We start from the raw sequence: 21,426 nt of genomic DNA, 5'->3' as shown, positions 1-21,426 counted from the left end.
TCGTAATGTCACCCTGCTTCACTATTTTTTTTTTTAAAAAACTTATGTTGGTTTTATAGCATTATAATCATCTTGCCCCTACATCCATCCTTTTGAAATATCCACTTTCTGGCCTGAGGACATCTCTGTGATACCTGTTATTTTTATACACATCGTCATAAAAAACACTGAGAGAATTCAAGGGAAAGTGAGTAACTCTTCCCAGTTGCAAATGGGGTATTCTTTTACACATGTACCAGTGCATCTACTATAGCAACATATGAACCACCATCTTTTTGAGTCAGACTATTGACCTGTATTATCAACTCTGACTAGCAGTAGCTCAGCATAGTTTCAGAGAGCAATATTTCCAAGTCTTACCTGGAGAACCCTGATACTCACCTAATTATTATCCAAGCATGATCATCTACTTAACTTCGAAAAACCAGTGAGATTTGGCTGTTCAGGATGGTGTTCTTCTGCAGCCTTGTAGATTTATTGCTTATGGACATCTCTTTGTGGTCATTTTCATAGCAGTAGTCCATAAGGAACAAGGAGAAATTAAGAACTTCACTTTTGTGTGCCCTGCAATTGAAGTACTGTTCTTGTACAAAAATCCCTGTACCTCTTTACCTGAAACACAGCTGCATACCTGGCCTCCATGTAAAAACAACCCTCTCCATGAATCTGGCACAAATATTATGCTTATTTGTCTGAGGTTTGAAGGCATAGCCCACTTCTGAGGGGATTGTAAGCCTAAGAATTTCAAGCAATATTGACACAAATTGAAAAAATTGTAACCCTCATTGGATTTATAAGTATATTCAGTGGAAGAAAGGAACCATTATATCTCTAAATCTCAGGTTCTGTACTTAAGTCAAAACAGACTGGTTTTGAAGTGGTCTGGGAAGAAATGGGAACAAAACCTAGGACTCTGTGTCCATACCTTCCACAGGCCCACTGACCCTAAAAACTGTTTCTTTTTGTGTAGTTTTTGATTTTGTGCAATGAGGTGACCTTTTTAGAATTCTAACAAGTATCTATGCACAGAACATTGTAATGAATGTTATCCTCAACTTCTCATTTGCATCATTGAAAAACTTTAGTGGATTTAGGCAAACTAGCAAACATTTTCAAATGTGCTTATTAAGAAAAGAAATTAGTAATTGCTCTTATTGTAAGGTTTCTCACAATTGCACATCAGTATCTTAATCACTGAAGAGCTGAACTGCAAAGTTTCAACAATGTAATAAATTACTATGTTGTTTTACAGTTGTCCAAGATGTTGTTGTGCATTATGATGTCCCTTTTGATCCTGGCATGTTCAGATTCAGAACGATACTCAAGGAAAAAAAGAGAAGTAGCACCAGAAACATTTATGAATATAGTAAGTTCAACACATATTTCAGTTATGTGCAAAACATTTTTGTATGTATTCTCATTGTCTATTTTAATGTCCCTTCCAGGTCAGGATTTCATTCACGATGTGCACCATTGTTCTAGTCACAGATGTGTGTGTGTATGCTCTCAAACAGTGGTTCCCAGCCTTGGGTCCCCAGATGTTCTTGGACTAAAACTCTCAGAAGCTTTCACCTCTAGCTGTACTGGCCAGGATTTCTGGAAGTTCTAGTTAAAGAAGATCTGGGGACAAGTTTGGGAACCACTCCTCTAGAAAAGGCATCACAGCCACATTTACATCTTGCCTTCCTTTTCTGAGAGAAATTTCTAGAACCAGATATGCTGGAGCCTCCCAGTCATTAACAGAATACTGCATCTTGAAATTTGCTAAAGGAAGAAATGATATCCCTATGCATAAAGAAAGAGAGAGCATGACTCTGTTTAGCCATTTTTGAATCCAGTGTTCTCAACAGCCTTCAGGTGGAAGCTCTAGCTTTGCTTCTTTGACATTTCTTTCTTCATGAAACTAAAAACATATCTGAAGAGATCTCCACACAAACAAAAACCCTGTAAAATCTGGTTTCTCAGTCATGTGGAGAGTCTCCATGCAAACAGGAATCTTCAGATTATTCTTGAAGGCTTTCATGCTTGGGATCCAATGGTTGTTGTAGGCTTTTTGGGCTGTTTGGCTATGCTCTTGAGGTTTTTCTTCCTAACATTTCACCAGTATATTGGGACCACAGCAGACTAAAACAATTGGAAAAATCGACAGTAGCTGAACATGCCCTGAAACAAGCTGGTCATGAAATCCTATTTCAAAAACAGAAGTACTGAACAACATCAGCAATCATTATGTTAGACTACACAGAGAAGCTACTGAAATCCACAAACACCATCATGGCTTCAACAAAAAAGTAGGAAGTCTAAAACTCAACAAAGCCTGGCTCCCAGCACTGAAAAATACAGCATACAAAAAGGTCAATGAACTCTATGCAACCACAAGGACCAGTGATCAGTGCACACAAACAGCCCTAAAAACCTACAACAACCAATCTTCAGATTCTTTGCTCATTGTGATAAGGGAGTGATCACGAAGGGGGTAAGATTTGTAGGTTAACAATGCCCACGTCTAGATGCTCCCATGTATGTTTGTTAAGGATGCCAGATTTTATATTGTTTGAATAAATTTATTATTTTATTTAAACAGTTTATATGCTGCCTTTCTCCCCATAGGGGACTCAAGGCAGGTCACAACTGATAAAACTATAACTCAAACACAGTTTTAAAATACTATATAAATATCATATTAAAACAATTAAACAATTCATATATTAAAATAATATACAATTTTTTAAGTTTAAGATTAAAAACCAAGATTAACAAAAGTTTAAAACATTTTAAAATCTGTAAATTAAAAACCAGTATTTATAGAACAACTTACTGTTCAAAAGCCTGCTTAAGAGAAAGGTCTTTGCCTGACAGCAGAAGGACAAAAGAGACGAGTGCATTCCAAAGGACAGGAGCAGCCACTGAGAAGGCATTGAATAGTGCTCACATTCAAGAGAAGAAGCCAGATTGAATATTTCTTCCTAACAAGTAGAGAGAGACTTATCCTTTCCTTTTGGTTGAGAGGGAGGTAGGGAAGGATTCAGATATTCCAGTGGTTCTTAACCTTGGGTTACTTAGGTGTTCTTGGACTGCAACTTCCAGAAGCCTTCGCCACCAGCTGTGTTGGCTGGGGTTTCTGGGAGTTGCAGTTCAAAAACACCTGAGTAACCCAAGGTTAAGAACCACTGAGATATGCAACCATCATCCTATTCACCTTGAAGGGATGCATTCCAGAAAAAGCTGAGTGGATACCTAGAGCCCTGTACTTGCATTGGGTTAGTCTTACCCAACCCTCTGTACCCCAGATGGTTTAGACCATTGGTTCTTAACCTTTGTTACTCAGATGTTTTTGGACTGCAACTCCCAGAAGCCTTCACCATCAGCTCTGCTGGCTGAGGTTTCTGGAAGTTGCAGTTCAAAAACACCTAAGGTTAAGAACCACTGGTTTAGACTACATCTTCCAACATCCCTAGCTAGTATTTAGAATGATGGAAGTCGTAGTGCCACCCGGATAGTAGCAAGTTGTGGAAGGCTGCTGATAGCAATGCCCTGTAATGAATTATCACCATAGTAAAAGGTGTCAGTATTTTTACACAGCAGGTGAGATTCATGCTTACTTATATTTAGAAAGCAAACACACCTATTACCATTAAAAACGAAACACTGAAATTAAGATGAAATGAAACTGAAGTTAACCTCAGTCAATCGTACCTTTCTCCACATACAGAGTAAGTGAAGGGGAAAGAGTATAGCCTTTCACTTGCATAAGACACAAATATAATCTCAAACAGCCTAGATCTAAGTTTTCTACCTCTCACAAAACAAACCCAGAAGCCTACTTTTCTTGTTGTTACATGCCATCAAATTCCTTCTGATTTACATAACCCTATGAATGCATGAGCTCCAGAATATTCAGTCCTTACCAGCCTTCCTCAGGTCTTGTAAACTCAAGCTTCTTTATGAGATCAATCCACCTCATATTTGGTCTTCCTCTTTTCCTGCTGCCTTCAACTTTTTGTAAAATTTATGGATTTCTCCAGCAAATCTTTTCTTCTCATGATGTGCCCAAAATACAGCAGCCTCAGTGTTGTAATTTTTTTTGGTTCCAGAGAGAGCTCAGCCTTGATCTGATCTAGGACCCACTTGTTTTATCTTCCTGGAGGTCCAGGAAGATAAACAACAGCTCTTCTCTGGTTCTTCAAATGCATCATTTTGCCCCGATCATCTTTCTTCACAGCTGAACTTTCACATCTGTACATAGTAACTGGAAATGCAATTGTTTAGGTGATCCTGGCCTTGGTCTCCAGTGACACATCCTTACAATTGATGATCCTTTCTAGTTCCTTCATAACTACCCTCCCAAATATCACTCTTCTGATTTATTGCCTGCAGTTTCCATTTGGATTGATGACTGAACCAAGGAATACAATTTTTTAAAAAAATTTCAGTGTCTTTATTGTCAGCTTTAAAGTTGTGTAGTTCAGGAAGAGTTTAACTACAGTCATTCTTTGGCACTTCTTTCACTTTCACTAACAGTCTTTCAAATCATGGCTGCTTTCTGCCAGGAGGATGATGTCACCTTCATAAATCTTAAATTACTGATGTTCCTTCCAACAATTCTCACTCTTCTTTCATCTGAATCTAATCCAGATTTCTGAATAGAGATTGAAAAGATAGGGAGATAGAATACACCCTCGTCTGGCAACATAATTCTATTTCTCCATTATCTGTAGGAATAATAGCTTCTTGTCCACAATATAGGTTATGCCTCCAGACAATCAAGTGCTGAAGCAGATCCATTTCTTTCAGAACAACCCATAGCTTCTCATAATTCACACAATCAAAGGCTTTGCTGTAGTCTATAAAGCATAGACTGATCTACTGAAATTCGATGGTGTTCTTCAGTAATCAGTATATATTTACAGTATGATCTCTGTCCCTTTTTGGAATCCAGCTTGAACATCAAGCATTTTTTGCTCTATATGAGGTAAGAGTCTTAATTGCAATATCTTGTGCATCATTTTGTTTGCAGGGGAACTTAATGAAATGGCCCTACAGTTACTACACTCCTTTCTTGGGAATGTATATGGAACATTTCCAGGCTGTGGGCCATTGTTTTGTTTCCAATATTTGTTGTCATAGTCTTGTAAGGATTTTGACAGATTCGGTTTCTACAGCTTGAAATAGTTCTATCATTCTTCCATCCTGCTGACACATTTCCTCCAACTGCTTTCACAGCACCTTTAAATTCACTTTCTAAAATTACAGGTTCTTCACTGGATTCCTCTATAAAAGAGTCTATCACCCTTGCATCTCTTTATGGCTTTTAAATGTACTATTTCCACCTTCTCTTTATTTTATTCTGGCCAGATAGTATGTTCCCCTGTTGATCTTTCAAAATCCCTCATGTAAGTTTAAATTTCACTCTGATTTCTTGGATCTTCTGGAAGAGGTATCTTGTTTTTTCTCTCTTGTTGTTCTCTTCTGTTTCTTTGCATTGGTCATTGTCATGGTTCTCTGTCTCTGTATGATAGTTGTGAAAAAGTTGCATTCAGGATTCTGACTTCCACTTCTGTCACCTTTCACTTTGGCTTATCTCCTCTCCCTAAGAATTTTCTTCCATCACCCATCTAGGTTTTTCTTTACTTTTATTGCATTATTTCCTATTAATATCTCAGGTTTCTAATAATATATATGGTACTGAGGTAAATCTTGATGGATTCTAATTGGTAACACAGAGTCAATCTATAGGTCCAAGTGTCTGACACTCAATAAATTCTGGCTTCATTGTGATAGTGGGGATCTTCTGTCTACTTCACATCTCTTCTTAAGATATATTTTAGCAATATAGCTTGAGTGACATAGCCACGAGTGGCTGCAGTATTGATGCCATCACAGAGAACCCATGAGAAAAAAACATTCATATTTTAGCCACTCGTAACAGGCAAAAGCAGTTTATTATGTGAATCAGGTCCCACACAAGAAGCAACCTGGTGTCCTTGCTACTCACTGTTGCAATGTCTAAGGGTGATGCCTCCATCATCCATGGCAAGTTCCTTGTCTTCATGTCCTGTGGAGGAGAATCTTGAGGTGATAGGGCAGCCCAAAAATGCAGATGGGGAGTCAGGACACCTGGGCAGGACTGAGAAGGAGGAGAATCACTCTCTGTAGGAAAAGAACACAGGAAGAGCTGGTGTCAGGAAGAAACAAAGATCTTCACACTGGCAACCAGACTGCCTCAGGGACATCATCTGGAGAAACCAACACAATCCAGAAGAGGTCACTAGTAATAGTTATCCCTCATTTAACTGGCTCAGAAGCTAGAGTAGTAGCTCAACCAAGAAGATACTCACTATGGACCCTTGTTGAAAGTTCTCAGGTTGCTGGGACCAGCAATGACAACTCATCACCAGCTACAAACATTGGACAGTAATGCAATAGAATATAATGCCATGCTACAATGGAGCAGTGATAGGCTGATGGTCCAGATGACTTCAGCATGTCATTATAATTCCATTACATTTGTTTCTCTTAGAAGAAACTTTCTAAACTCTGGTATTTTACAGCTGGAACCTCTAATCCAAACCAAAGAAGAATAATGGGAGATGGTCTAGCTGGAGATACTAGCAGGTTGTATGAGTGCTCCAAATGTACGTTTAATACCAAACATGGTGACACCACTGCTGAGAAGAATCTTTGAAGGTTCTTGTCAGCTGATTTATGGATATGCATTACTTGGAGGACCATGTAGGAGGAAATAGGATATTGTTCTCGTGGGAGTTGTGACTCTCACGTCTTTTGCAGCTAGGCTACAAGGTTGCAGCCAGTGGTAAAGAATATGTAGTCTTTCCTGATGGACTTCCTGATTTATGTAAGCATTCAAGTTTCTGACTATGATTTGTTGGGGGTGGGTTCTTTTTGCAGAGTGAAATTATACAGTACCAGGGCTACCCCAATGAAGAATATGAGGTCCTCACAAATGATGGCTACTATCTCATTATCAACAGAATTCCTTACGGCAGAAAGAATCCAGAGAACACAGGTGTTTCTTCATTTCTTTATTTTTATTTTTAAAGGATAGAACACACATTTTGTTTGTACTGGTTTATGAAATTAGGTTTCTTAGTTATAGAAACCTTTTCAATAAAAGTTAAAGCAACTGATAATATAAAATAATTTGTTGTATCAGATCATGCAGGCTGATGAAAAAGAAATGCCATACATTGGAATATGATTAAATATAATTCATTGTATTTGCTGAGATGAATTTGGTAAGAGTTATAGTAGGGAGACAACAAAGAAAAAAAGTTGATAGAAAATATATATATTATTTTTGAATACTCAGGATCCATATATATTATTAGATATCATGTAGTTCTTCAAGGTTTATTAAAAACAAATAGAAGGATAGAATGTTTGCAGTTTTATAGTATTTTTATTATGTACTATAATATATTTAATATACAGTATTCATATTATTGTATCATAGTATATTAATATGTGCTATAATATATGTAATATTGTTATTATTCATCTATATGTATAGGTGTGTTAGATATATAATATCTATGTTCTTGGAGATACAGTATACAGATATACATCTGTTTGTCTGCAGCAAAGTAAATTCTCTCTTCTCTCTTATTTGCTTTGATAAAGGGATTTATTATTTATGCTTATCCTTTTTTATCCAGCTAATTGCACACGGATTGGTGCCTGAGCTGTCCTGTGCCCTTTTGGAGATACCATGACTCTATCTAGGTCCATGTTGGTACATTTCTGGGTTGCTCGGGGTGGATGGAAAAATGCAAAGTTATGGTACATAGAGAAAATGCTGCAACTGTACCAGTCTTAGATTGCGCCCCCACCCCCACCCTGCCCAAAGTACTCCTAGGACAGAAAGCATCTGATCAGGGCAGTGGCAGTATGATGTTGACTGCTTTGTATTATTTTGCCCCTTCTTTTGTTCAAGACAAAGCCCGCCTCTCACTACTGAGCAGAGTTCTTTGGAAGGCAGCCAGAGGGAAGGGGATGATGAGTGAGGGCAACAGGCATGGTCCTTTTTGATGCCTTCTTAAGAAGGCACTGCAAGGAAGCTGGTGTCCTTCACACTCCCTGGAATTTCACCTTATTCTTTTTCGGCCCTCTCTCCTGCCACCCATCACCATCATTTTACTCCGGGGATGTGTGTGTGTTGGGGTGTGTGAAAAAGGAAGGGAGAAGAAAATTTTCTAGTGGTATTACTACACTTTCTGGTCATTCTCTTCCCCTTCCTTTCTCCTCCTGCTGTTTCCTATATTGGAAACTAATGCTGCTACAAATCTGGATAGTTAGAGAACTGTTTTTCATATTTTGTTCACTTCGTCTCTCTCCCCCCGCCCCGTGTCCCTTTCATTTTCATGTTTTTAGTATGATGGTTGTTTCATTTACAGTGGACCCTCTACTTACGGAATTAATCTGTATTGGTACGGTGGCTGCAAGTCAAAAAGTCTGTAGGTCGAATCTCCATTGACCTACAATGCATTGAAAACCGATTAATCCCGTAACTGGCAGTTTTTATTCTATTTTTGTTCCATTTTGGTTTTTTTCTGGTCTGTAGGTCAATTCTCTGGCTGGAAGTCGAATCTAAATTTTGCGGCCAGAGAAGTCTGTAACTCGAAAAGTCTGTAAGTTGAGCCGTCTGTAAGTCGAGGGTCCACTGTATCATGAAAAGCAAAGCCCCTTTTAGATTATTTCAGGTTTCCCCATTTGTATTTCTTAGCAGAAGCCCACATTAAGCACTACAAAGTTATTAAAATCTATTTCAGAAAAGTAGAGAGACAAGGCAACAGCAGATTGATCTACTCCAAAAGCAGGCAACAGGCAACAGCAGATGAGGAAAAAAGAAGATATTTTTAGATTTGTGCAGGCCCAAATGTATACTGTCATATTTACACAGACCAGTGCCACACTGTCATATTCACAAAGTCTGTCTCCTTGACCCACCCAACCTAAAAAAAGCAAAACAATCCCCCCCAAATCAATCAAAATATACATTTTTAACAGAATAGGTACACTGTAAATTAACCGAATAATAATTCTTTAATACCAATCAAACAGGGAACACACACACACACACACACGTACACACAGGAGAAAGCAGCAAAACCACAGATATACAGATAGCAAAGAAAAAGAAAAGCATGATGCTTATATACCACCCCATAGCACTTAAAGCACTCTCTGCTGAACAAGTATGGGATGGTGTCCTTCCCACGCACTGCAACGTAGCTGCATCATAAATCTGCAACTATTGTCTGTCAAATCTGAATGACTAGTTTGTTTCTTTTTTCCTCTTTCCCAATCATTTGTTTTCAGCTTCTAAGCCTGCTGTTTTAGTGTTACCTGGTATACTTACAAATGCTGGCATCTGGGTGGTTAATAAGCCCAACAACAGCCTGGGTTTTGTACTGGCAGATGCTGGCTTTGATGTTTGGCTGGCAAATAATAGAGGCAGCAGATGGTGTAAACGACATCAGAATTTTTCCATTGATCAAGAGGAATTCTGGGATTTCAGGTAGGTTGAATGACACAAAGCCTGTAATCTAGCATTTGAATGCGCCCCCCCCCATGTAATAGTACTTACCTTCATATAATTTTATTATATGAAAAGAAACCAAATGCACAGTTACAAGATGGGGATACTTGGATTAGTAATACTACAAGTAAGAAAGATCTTGGAATTGTTGTAGGCCAGAAGCTGAATATGAGCCAATAGTGCAATGTGGCTGAAAAAAAGGCAAATGCTATTTTAGGATGCATTAACAAAAACACGGTCTCTAAATCCTGTGAGATACTAGTTCCCCTCTATTCAGCACTTGTTAGGCCTCATCGAGAGTAATGTGTCCAGTTCTGGACACCACATTTTAAGAGGGATGCCAAAAAATGGAGCAAATTCAGTAATGGGCAACAAGAATGATTATGAGAATGGAAACCAAAACCTATGAGGAAAGACTGAAAGAACGGGGCATATTTAGCCTTGAGAAAAGAAGTCTGAGGGGAAATACGATCACACTTTTCAAATATTTGAAAAGCAGTCATACAGAGGAGGGGCAGAATCTGTTCTTGATTATCCCTGAGTGCAGGACATGCAACAATGAGCTCAAGTTACAGGAAACTGGATTTTGGTTGAACATCAAGAAAAACTTCCTAACTGTTAGAGCAGGAAGACAGTGGAACCAATTACCTCGAGAGGTGGTGAGTGCTCCAAAACAGGAGGCATCCAAGAGAAAATTGGACAACCATCTGTCAAATCTGCTTTGACTTGGATTCATGCATTGAGCAGGGGGGTTGAACTCAATGGCCTTATAGGGCCCTTCTAATTATCATGTGATTAATCCATCCAGTTCCTTTATATGTATTTGAACAGTGCCACAGTGTCTTTCAGTGCTAGTACACTTTTTATGTAGTTGCAACTTATGAATATCATTGTCCCATCTGTATCCACTGTTGCAAGATGCATACTGGTGGATATGTATTAAAAATGGCTCTACCACTGTACAATAAGGAGACATGAGCAGAGTATGGGGAATTCTATAATATATGCTAAAGTAAAACAACAACAACAACAACAACAACAACAACAACAACAACAACAACAACAACAACAACAACAACAACAACCCATTTTTATGGGCAAAATTAGGAGAGAGGGAAGGGGACCCTTCAGAACCAAGTTTGAACTGAGCATGGAATTCACCCATGGAATTCTGAGTGACTTGACAGAAGGCAAAGTGGAAAATAAGATGGCCAAAGGGTGGGGAGAGAGGAAGTTTTAAGGCAGATCTGCTCTCACTATGCCTCCTGCAAATCTGGACCTTTCTTTGGCGGCAGCAGCAGTGTCAATGTTCCAGTCCCAGGAAGAAGCATTGTGATTATGGGAAAGACAGTATGGGAAGATTATAATCCTGGGAAGATTATATTTCCTAATGGCTGTTGAAACCTTTCTTCCGGTTGCACTATTGATATAGCATAGTTCTTCTTCTACTAGCTAGAGTGCCATGTGGGCCTCATAATGCTCACCCCTTCTTTGAAGCAAGCCATGTAGCTGAACCAGGTGAGCTTTACTAGGCCTCATGGTTGTTTGTCTTAAGGCTGCCAGGAGGACTCTTGAAAGTAAAATAAGGTGGGGAAATGACTCATACATTGCAGGGAGATGGACTCGAAGGCAGTAAGTCTTCACAATCTTTGATTCCTAATGCACTGTGAATGAATGAATGAATGAATGAATGAATGAATGAATGAATGAATGAATGAATGAATGAATGAATGAATGAATGAATGAATGAAGCAAAATCCTAAAAACTGATGTTTCTTATTTTATCAGTCAAAGATTGCTGGAGTACTGTCATTCTATAATAATGTTGAATCACTTGTCCTTTTGTTTTGTTGCAGTTTCCATGAAATGGGGATGAATGACTTGCCAGCCATTATAAATTTTGTCATAGCTAAAACTGGACAGGAACAAATCTTTTACATAGGTCATTCTCAGGGTACCACTATAGGTATGTTGTTCAATAGCAGAGTATCAAGTTGATTGATGACAGAGGACAAGCTGACCCGTGCTCTGTGTAAACAAAGACCCCCTCATACAGGAGAACATGTATGCCTTGCTTAAGGAAGAATATGGCTGTTAAGTATCTTGTACAGTCGTTTGGAGGTAAAAAAACCCACAGATTTTAACGGGGGTTGTTAAGATTATCTGAAAGGTTATTGGTAGGTGACAAGCACATACAGGTAATGATATCATTTGTATGATATAACGTGTTTTTCCCCTTCAAAGTAAGTAAAGAGGGTATAGGAAACTGCATTATGTTAAATCAGACCAGTGTGGTCTGCATCGACTGGCCGCAGCCTTCTAGGTTGCAAACAGGGTTCAGCCCACATGCACAACGTAGGCCCTGGTCACACAAGGGAAATGTTTTCTAGTTCTTCTGATACTTTCCATACCTCTGTTGTACTGAATCGTGGTCATGTGGTTTATAACCCAGGACGAATGTCCCAAGAGCTTTTAGAAGTACCAATTTATTTCATCTTATTCGAATTGTTATGGCCAGCTATTATATTTAAATAATAAAATTTATCTATATATTGATATATAAGAAACAAGTCTCTCTCTAAGGTGTGAGACTGTGCAAATGTGCTTGACTCTGCCCCCCCTTGCACAGCTCCCCCCCATGCACCCACAGCTATCATTTCTAGCCCCTTTCATTCTGATAGCAAAGGAACCTCACATGGGGGGGGGGGAAGGTGGACTCACACATGGGGGTGGTGGAAATTAAAGCAAACATTGATCGGGATGGGGTTTCTGTTTAGGAAAGTGTCCCTCTATTGCACTGGCGGCTCCACACAATGCATTTGGCAATCACCTCCCTCTCCCCAGTGACATTGGCATACCGATATTTCAATGTATCTTCCCATAGGAAAAAAAAATACTCAACAGTAAGGTAGTGCTGGCGGCCCCCAGTGACATACTTTTACCAACGTTTCAAAGTATTGGACACATTGTTTTTTAAAAAAATAATGTGTGTGCTGCAGTAGTGGCGGGCACCTTCCTGGCTTTGATTCTGAAAAGAAACGGGGCAGGTTGCGCACACAGGTAATCCCAGGAAAGAATGCACTGGCACAACAAAGGTACAAAATAACACAACCCTCCTGGCAATGAGGAAATGTTCCACAACTATAACGCCAGCTGGGAAACTATTTTAATCTTGTCTCTGCATTGTGTGACTAGGAAAAAAAAAAGGAACAAACTAACCAGGCGGGGATGATTAGAGAGCATTTCCCTCATGTGACCAGGGACTTAATAGAATCATTGGAGTAAATAAGGAATCCTCATGTGAAAGGGACAGCATGTGAAACCTGGGAGTGCATAGATAAAATGTAATACAGCATATAGAAACAGCTTTATAATCATTCGCCTTTTAGATCAAAAGGAAAAGAGCAGTAAAGGGATCAATATGTAATTAATGTCATATGCGTGAAGAAGAAGGGGAAACAATCAAAGAAGGATGGAGTGGAATTACCTTTTTGAATTTGTATTTGAAAACAACCTGATCATCATAATCAGTTCTGTTGAGGTTTTACCCTCTGCTGAGAAGTTGCTATATGAAAGAGCCACTCAACTTAAGTGATTTTATTAATCCAACTGAATTAAAACCAGCGTGAACTAGAGTTTGCCACGGGACAAGAAAAATCAGGAAGTAGGCTGACTTTTAGCTCACACGGTTCCTTGCATGATATCTGCTCATGTTATTACACTGGTCTTACAAGGAACTGAAATTGCAATAATTTATTTATTTAATTTATTTAATTTATTTAATTTATATGCCGCCCACTCTACCCAGAGGTCTCTGGGCAGCTTACAATAATTAAAATTCAATACAATAAAAATAAAATGGTTAAAATACAATTAAAATACAATTAAAATACAATTAAAATTGCCATCAGGACCCACAGTTGATGTTATTTCAATTAAAAGCCTTCTGGAACAGAAAGGTTTTGACCTGGCGCCGAAATGTCATCAATGTCGGTGCCAGACGAATTTCAGTTGGGATGGCGTTCCATAGTCTGGGGGCAGCTGCCAAGAAGGCCCTTTGTCTACAAGCCATCCCTCTTACCTCCTTAAGGGACAGCTCTTTCAAAAGGGCCCCCTGGGTAGATCTTAACTGCCGGGTAGGCTCATATGGAAGGAGGCGGTCCTTCAAGTATCCAGGGCCCAAGCCGTTTAGGGCTTTATATGTCAAAACAAGCAAAATAAGCAAAATATAAAACAAAATGTACAAACTGCATAGAGCACCATAAATCTAGTAATAAGGAGATATTAAAGTACAATGTAGCAGAAAAGTGATAAAAATTAGGCAGAAGGAGGAAAATAATAAACTATTTCCACAGCACTTGACAGAGTTCAGATAGACACACCATCAGCATCCATTGGGAGAAGATTCCATCGCTGGAATATGATGTGTTTGAAGTCCACCTCCCCATAGGCTTCTTGCTGTACCTCCCAGCTGATCTTCTTGACTATAACCAATCCCACTGCACCAAGGATGACCCATGATCATGGCAGGGGGGTGCCTCTTTTGGAAAATTTAGGGAAAGCTCCTCCATCCCAGTTCATGAACTCCCCCGACTCCCTTTGTATCCAGCTTCACAGGAGATGATGTTGACTTCCCTGCACTATTTGTCCTACATGAATCTTACTCAATAAATCATCTAAAGAGCTAATTGGATTTCAGATAAGTTATTGGGGAAGGGAGGCAGCATTCCAGCAGTAGACAAGAGGCACAGGCAGATGACTAGATGTAGAGACACCAACCAGTTTTAGCCAAAAATTTTAACAGCATCTGGATTTGGCCCCTTTGGGGCAGAGACATACATTTTGCTAGAATGCTTAGGACAAATATGGATGGGAACTATCACTTTTCTTTAATTACAATACTTTATCAATGAAGGGTTTATTCTGCCCCCCCACTCCCCAACTGTTACCTCTTCATCATACTGACAGTTATAAATAACATGATAAATTGTGCATCATCTGATTGCTAAAATGCCCAATACTTTCACCAGTATATATGAATATATAGGTATTTATCCACAGGCTTGAACGGATAAAGCCCTGTTGTCAGATATAGCTCTAGGTTGGGTAATGTTTCTGAGGCTAATGTAATTAATGTAATTAATAATTAATAGCCACCCAGAGTAGACGGTCTAGATGGGCGGGGTATAAATATAATATAATATAATAATATAATATATAATATAATGTTCTTTGCTTCCAGGTTTCATTGCATTTTCAGCCATGCCTAAATTGGCTCAGAAAATCAAAATATTTTTTGCACTTGGTCCTGTGGCTTCACTGAATCACACTAGATCCCCATATCCTAGGCTAGCAATTTTTGCTGAAAATTTGGGAAAGGTATGTGCAATTTTTATTGTCATTGTCATCATCTCATTATTTAACTATTGTTTTTGTATCTTAAGGTGGGCCAGAAAAAGAGTCAACACTGTAATCAAGTGAAATAAATGGGTTAAAAGTTAAATATACCCCACTCTATTCCCTTTAATAGAGTGATTGTGAATGTGTCTTACTTAGATATGTAACACACACATAAGGTGTGGACCCACCACTTACTTCCTTGGGTTTCTTGTGGGGCTCTGACCTCTTTTAATCTAAAGTTCATTAAAAATGGTTAACCTATTTCATAGAGTCAATCTTGGAAATGTGCCAACAGATCACTATAGCAATCCATAAAATAGTTCGCCCATTCAGTCCAATATTTCTGTTCTTACATTCTGGTGTGCGTGTTTCTGATGTTAAGAAATTGTTATTTGCCTAGCAAATTCATAGGGGATATTACATTTGAACCATGATCTCACAGCTCATTAGAAAACTAAAAACAAGAGAGTCCCAATGATGATGATGATCTTAGAACTGCAGAGCAAGAAGAGACCTTGTGAATTGTTGAGGACCAGCCCTTGTCAAGGTGGCACAGTGGAGAACTGAACTTACACCGAAAGGTCTGAGCTATCCATTAGAAATGGCTCTTTTGTGTTTTTGGGCTTCAGTTTGTTCCCTGCAAATGAGGGCTTTTGTTTGGTTTTGTGTGTTGTTGATTAGTTTTTTTTTAAAAAAAGGAACCTGCTGTGCTGCTTTCTGAGAGTTGTACTCTTGATGCCTATTAGGCTGTGTAGAGGGTGCCTGCCAAAGAACTACGACTCCCAAGAAATTCTGCAGCAGCTACCTTAATAACAACAACAAATAAACAATAGGAAGCAACAGGAAAAGGATGGTGGAGGTAAATCACAGAAAAGCTTTCCTCTGTTGCTGGGGGGAAAGAGGGTACAGTTTTTCTGATTTGGGTTTCTGGGTTGCATGTTCTGGTATTCCCAGGAATACTCTTCCCTTACTGCATTTGTCTCCACCTTCAGCCTCTTAAATCTCACTCCAATACACTGAACAAGTTAACATTCACAAGTCCAAGAGGTGGGGTTTTATTGGTTCAGAAAAATGCAGTCGTGTTCTTCTGATCATTTTAATGCTTATCTCAATGAGATCTTGGGAAAGTAAACCTATTGCTCTAGTTCACACTCTTGTTACTCACAATGCCATACCCATTCCCAGAATGAAATCCACAGCAAAATGTCCATCATTCGATCAGGTGACATATATGTGAAAAGTATGGCTTGTCTATTGCAAAAAATGTCCTGAGAGTATGAAAACAATTGTGTGGGACTTTCAGCCCTGCAGATGGATCGAACTATAGCGTCCACCTCTACTTTGGCCATGGTAGGTAGGACTCATCTCTACTCAGTCATGGAAATTCACTGAAGTTGGCAATGGTAGACCATTCCTTAGACATCTCAGATACTTTGAAAATCCTATTAAGGTCATCATAAATAAGAAGTAACTTGATGGCACATGAGAACACACAGACAGAGGGGGGCACGGCAAGCTCTTGTGAGCCACACTGAAGGTCTGCCATTGTTTCCGGTTCACATGTTGGTTCATTAGATGGGTAAGTCTTCTGAAAAAAGGATTAAGTTGACTCAGGAGGCAATGAAACTTTGGCAACTTATTTTGATATTTTGACACCAAAATGGAGTTTATAAAACTGTATACAGTATATAGAAAAAAGAAACCTATGCAAGTTCAAATGCACTGAAGATTCAACTTGGATACCATTATCCTGTGTTACAGGCTTTTCTGGGTAAGAAAGAATTTTGCGTTCTACATGACGATAAGGCAAGAGCCTTCATTGCTAAAACATGCAAAAAGGATTTCTGGAGGAAACTTTGTGTCAAACTGCTTTTCTCATCAGGTGGAATTGCCAAAAATAATATAGACATGGTATGTTTTAACTTATTTTAATAATTGGAGCTAATCTGATGGAGCACCGCAAGCTTACTCAGTTCTGTTTGAAATGGTTTCTTCCTCTTCATCCCCAGAGTCGCATTGATGTCATTGCTTCACATTTACCTGACTGTACATCAGTTAAAAATATCTTGCACTGGGCCCAGGTAAACATGTTTTTGCATTATTAATTTATGTGAAATAGTAATTATTCTCCTACTGTGGGAAATGTTCATTTTGATAACAAGTTTGTGTGTGAAATATTCTTAAATGAAATAAAAAAACATGTGCACATCAAAATAGAAATATAATTTTTAATAATTGCTTATGCCACAAACTATTTTAGAGCATTTTCTTCTGCCAAGGTGTGTGTGACTGGAAAGTTTAATCGAAGTCTCATGGCTAAAGATTGTACTGATAGATGTAACATTATATAAACAAGATTTCAGAAGCAAAACCTTTTTCCTAAAAAAAATATCAAAATTAAATTATCCCAGGTTGTAAATTTTCAGAGCAAAATAAAAACATGCACACTTCTCTTGGTTCTTTATGATGTTTTCTTTGTTTTTCAGGTAAAACAAAGTGGAGAGCTCAAAGCTTTTGACTACGGTTCTGAGAATATCAAGAAATATAATCAGGTAAACGAGGACTAATTTTTTTAAAACAATGAAAGCTGTTCCAGATACATAAATATAAACCGTGATTAAAATCCCATGGTTTGTTAGTATGTTCATGGAGCTCAAAAGAGTAAAATCTGTCACGTGTAAGTGCTACCAAGAAATAAGACAATGAACTATTTATTTATTTATTTATTTATTTATTTATTTATTTATTTATTTATTTATTTAGAATATTTTTACCCCATCTTTCTCCTTAAAAAGGACCCAAAGTGGCTTACATCCTTGAAAGGCAATATTTAAAGTTGAAAACAATGAGTATACAATGGTAGTTTACGTAATTAAAAGACAATATTTAAAGCTAAGTAAAATGAGTATAAAGAGACAGCTTACATCAAAATTAAAAAGTATGCAAATACTAAAACGAATAAACAAATACCACTCGGAGAGATGGTAAACACAAATAGTACTAAAGACCCACTCAGAACAATAATGCATAACTATCCATCTAAAAGTCACTCATGTAGCCAGCCATGTAGCAAGTCACTCACAGTACTGATAAAAAGTTTGCCTGAAGAGAAAGGTCTGGCCTCTTGTGGGAGGAAGTTCCAAAGTCTGGGAGTGATAACAGAGAAGGCTCTCTCCTGTACCAGCAGTCTAGTGGGAATAATTAAGACTGATTCCCTTTGGAACACCTTTTTGTTTTGTTTTGCTTTATATTATTTTATTTCCATTTTGGAAGCAAAACAAATACATAAAGCACAAAAGGACTGGATGATAATTAGAAAAGGAGCAACCCATCGATTTGGTATTTATACAACCCCATTCGTGTAAGCACTACACTAGTGTAGTGTAAGCACTACACTCAGGTTTACACTGAGCTAAAAACTCACAAACCCTCACTGCACCAAAAAACAAAAATACAGCAACAGAACAAACAATAATCATAACCATAAATTATATATAACCCTATGAAAAAAATCTAAAATAAATTTACAGATTTGAAAATCACAACATTATTGACAATACTCAGGAGATTCAGTAGATAAAGGCTGCTTTAAATAATTCTGGCTTCGCCATCTTTCTAAATGCAAGGAGGGAAGAAGCCTGACACGTCACTGTCGGCGTTCTATTCCAGAGACTTGAAAAGGCACAATTCCTCATACACCTTTGTGGCCTCCCTTGGTGTAGGAACATTTAACAATATGGATTGAGTAGGTAGGACTGAGAACCCATTTCTGAGAGACACGATCCCACAACTATCAAGGTCCTAAACCATGAAGGGCTTTATGAAGCATAACCAGAACTTTAAATTGAACATGGAAACTAACAGGGAGTCAATGAAGGCATACCAAGACTGGATATGACTGAATTTACTAATTCCAGTAATCAGTCTGGCTGCTACATTTTGGACCTGCTGAAGTTTCCATATTGTTTTCAAGGGCAGCTCCATGTAGAGTGCATTACAGTAGTCTATTTTTGAGATTACCCATGTGTGAACCACTGTTCGCCCCATTCTGTGCTTCAAAGAAGTAAAAAAAAAAGAATTCACTCTAGTTTCAGTTTGCACAATTGTACGAAATTGGCATTTTTGTGCAAAAATCTGGAAATATTTGCACAGGAAAGAGACTTTTTTAAAATACAAAATGTTGTTCTTGACAATGTTTGAGCTCTGTCAATAGTTGCAGGAAATTCTCACCAGTAAGGAGAAGAATCTTGCAGTTCTTCCTCCACCCATGTGAGGATTTGCATTTATCCCCTAGAAATGCTGTTTGTGAGTAGGTAGAAAAATCCAATGTGTTGGAAGGTTATGGTAATGGAATGAATGCAGTAATGGAATATAAATAAGATGGAAAAGTGATGGTGCTGCCAACATCTAGAGGGATTATTGTGTCTGGAAAGATCTATTACCTGGGGAAACTGAGAGCACAGATCTCTGAGAGAAGGTGGGATAATGAATTCAGAGCCATTCCTGAAAGTGCTTCTCCAAGGGTCCAAATATGGGTTGAACACTCATGGACTGAAAACGTTCTGGCTTTTAAAAACACAAACAGAAAGCTGCATAAGCAGATAATATAAGAGAGAAAAGAACTATCTCAAGCCATAAATAAGCCAAGAGATATTAGAATATTAGAAGTTTTTGTAACAATGCCACACCTTACAGAGATTTGTTTTTGTGCTTTTCTCTTTAGTCGACTCCTCCCGTATACAACATAAAATGTTCACAGGTACAAACCATTGTGTTCAGTGGTGGACAAGACATCATGGGAACACCAGAGGACACGAAACTGTTACTTCCTGTTCTTGGGAATGTAGTATACCACAAAGAAATTCCTCATTGGATGCATTACGATTTTCTCTTTGGGCTTGATGCACGTCAAGAATTATATGATGACCTCGTGAAAATCATGCAGAATTTCAGAAAAGCTAGCTGATCTCATTAGATTAAATTTTTGGGATTGGCATCTCGGCTGACATTCTAGGTTAATTCCCTTGGTGTCTTTGCTTCCCAAATCTTTTTGTGCTTTTCCCATTATTTGAGGGTTTAAGGAACATTGTTTTAGTGTTAGAGGATCGATGACACCCACTCCCCCCTGGAAGTTGTAATACATGAGATGATGATGTACGTGGCACGGCTATGTAAAGCAGTGATATGTGTGCCAGTCCCCTTCTCCACTACACATGAGCTTTCCTGAGATGGAAATATCCCATACACACTCTACAACCCAGAGCCAACTGGTTCTTCCTCGTCCCTTGGTAGGGTGTTATTGGGAGGGTTAAGTGGTAAAGGTAGCTCTCCAACACAGCGAGCAGTATGCAAGAGAAGGTTTCTGCACTGCAGGAAGCAGGGCTTCTCCTACTGCTTGTGTGGACTGGATTTCCTTTCCTTTGACTTAAACACACATAGTATACACTGCCAGCATTTATTATTCAAAAACTAATGCATATTGAAATATGTTCAGTAACTGGAGATAGAAATTTAAAAATGGGTAAAACGATTTTAAAAAATCATAAGACAAATAAAGGCCGAAAATAAGGAAATTATAACTGCACTGAATGCCCAAGGATTTGAGTTACACATTATATTCATCTTGCTTCTTACTTTATTTTGGCACAAAACCTTTTGAGTAGTTATGCTGATGAAAGAGAAATGGTCTAATTCAAAGCAGCAAATTGCTGCTGATTAACCAGTCCTTGCTTGGATTCTCATCGCATTCCAAGCCACCTGACTGGTGTGCAAAGAAGAATCCAAGTGGGGACTTATTAATTAGTGGCAATTTGATGCTATGAGTTAGATCTTCTTTCTGGCAGTGGAACTATACTTGCATAAAAAGTATGCTAATTGTACCCTTTAGAAGATATTCCAATGCACTCCATCCCAAGATCTGTGACATTATCCTTGCATTTCTGGATCTCTGGGAAAACAAAAATCCTGCAAATGGAGAGGATACACAAATGACTATAACCTGGGCGGAGATGGGGAGCTAACTTATACTGTAGTTGTGTGACCTATCCACTGAAAGTCCGTATAGGAACCGTCCTTTCACAATCACACTCAGTCTCAATCTGTTGTATAACTTTGTGCTGCATAAACCTGATTAGGGCTCTGGAAACAATAAATTCAAATTCAAATCTAAAGTGTCTTATTCTCTGTATTCACGAAGGCTTTCACGGCCGGGATCTAATAGTTGTTGTGGGTTTTTCAGGCTCTTTGGCCGTGTTCTGAAGGTTGTTCTTCCTGACGTTTCGCCAGTCTCTGTGGCCGGCATCTTCAGAGGACTGAAGTAGGAACTGTGTCCATGCTCTGTTGCTGCTTGTTGGATACTGGAGAGAGTCTTATTCTCTCTTTTCAGCTTCTGGAGCTTTTGAGAGCTTTGGAACTGTTCAGGGAGAGGTTTTAAAAGGGAAAAAAATGCCACTGATCTGCTGCTGATT

The 21,426-nt window shown here is 38.6% G+C and overlaps 1 protein-coding gene across 1 annotated transcript; it reads left to right on the top strand.

The window, feature by feature from the left end:
* Positions 1-5: 5 nt before the first annotated feature.
* LOC110083108 (lipase member M) lies at positions 6-20,865 on the top strand. The gene is made up of 9 exons (XM_020801272.3): positions 6-1,366; positions 6,910-7,027; positions 9,340-9,538; positions 11,416-11,525; positions 14,802-14,938; positions 16,721-16,870; positions 16,969-17,040; positions 17,446-17,511; positions 19,683-20,865. The coding sequence occupies exons 1-9, from the start codon at positions 1,262-1,264 to the stop codon at positions 19,923-19,925; spliced, it is 1,200 nt and encodes a 399-aa protein (XP_020656931.3). The 5' UTR covers positions 6-1,261; the 3' UTR covers positions 19,926-20,865.
* Positions 20,866-21,426: the final 561 nt, after the last annotated feature.

This window comes from Pogona vitticeps, chromosome 3 (genome assembly GCF_051106095.1).
Source record: "Pogona vitticeps strain Pit_001003342236 chromosome 3, PviZW2.1, whole genome shotgun sequence".
NCBI lineage: Eukaryota > Metazoa > Chordata > Lepidosauria > Squamata > Agamidae > Pogona > Pogona vitticeps.
This window is presented reverse-complemented; position numbering and strand designations above follow the sequence as displayed.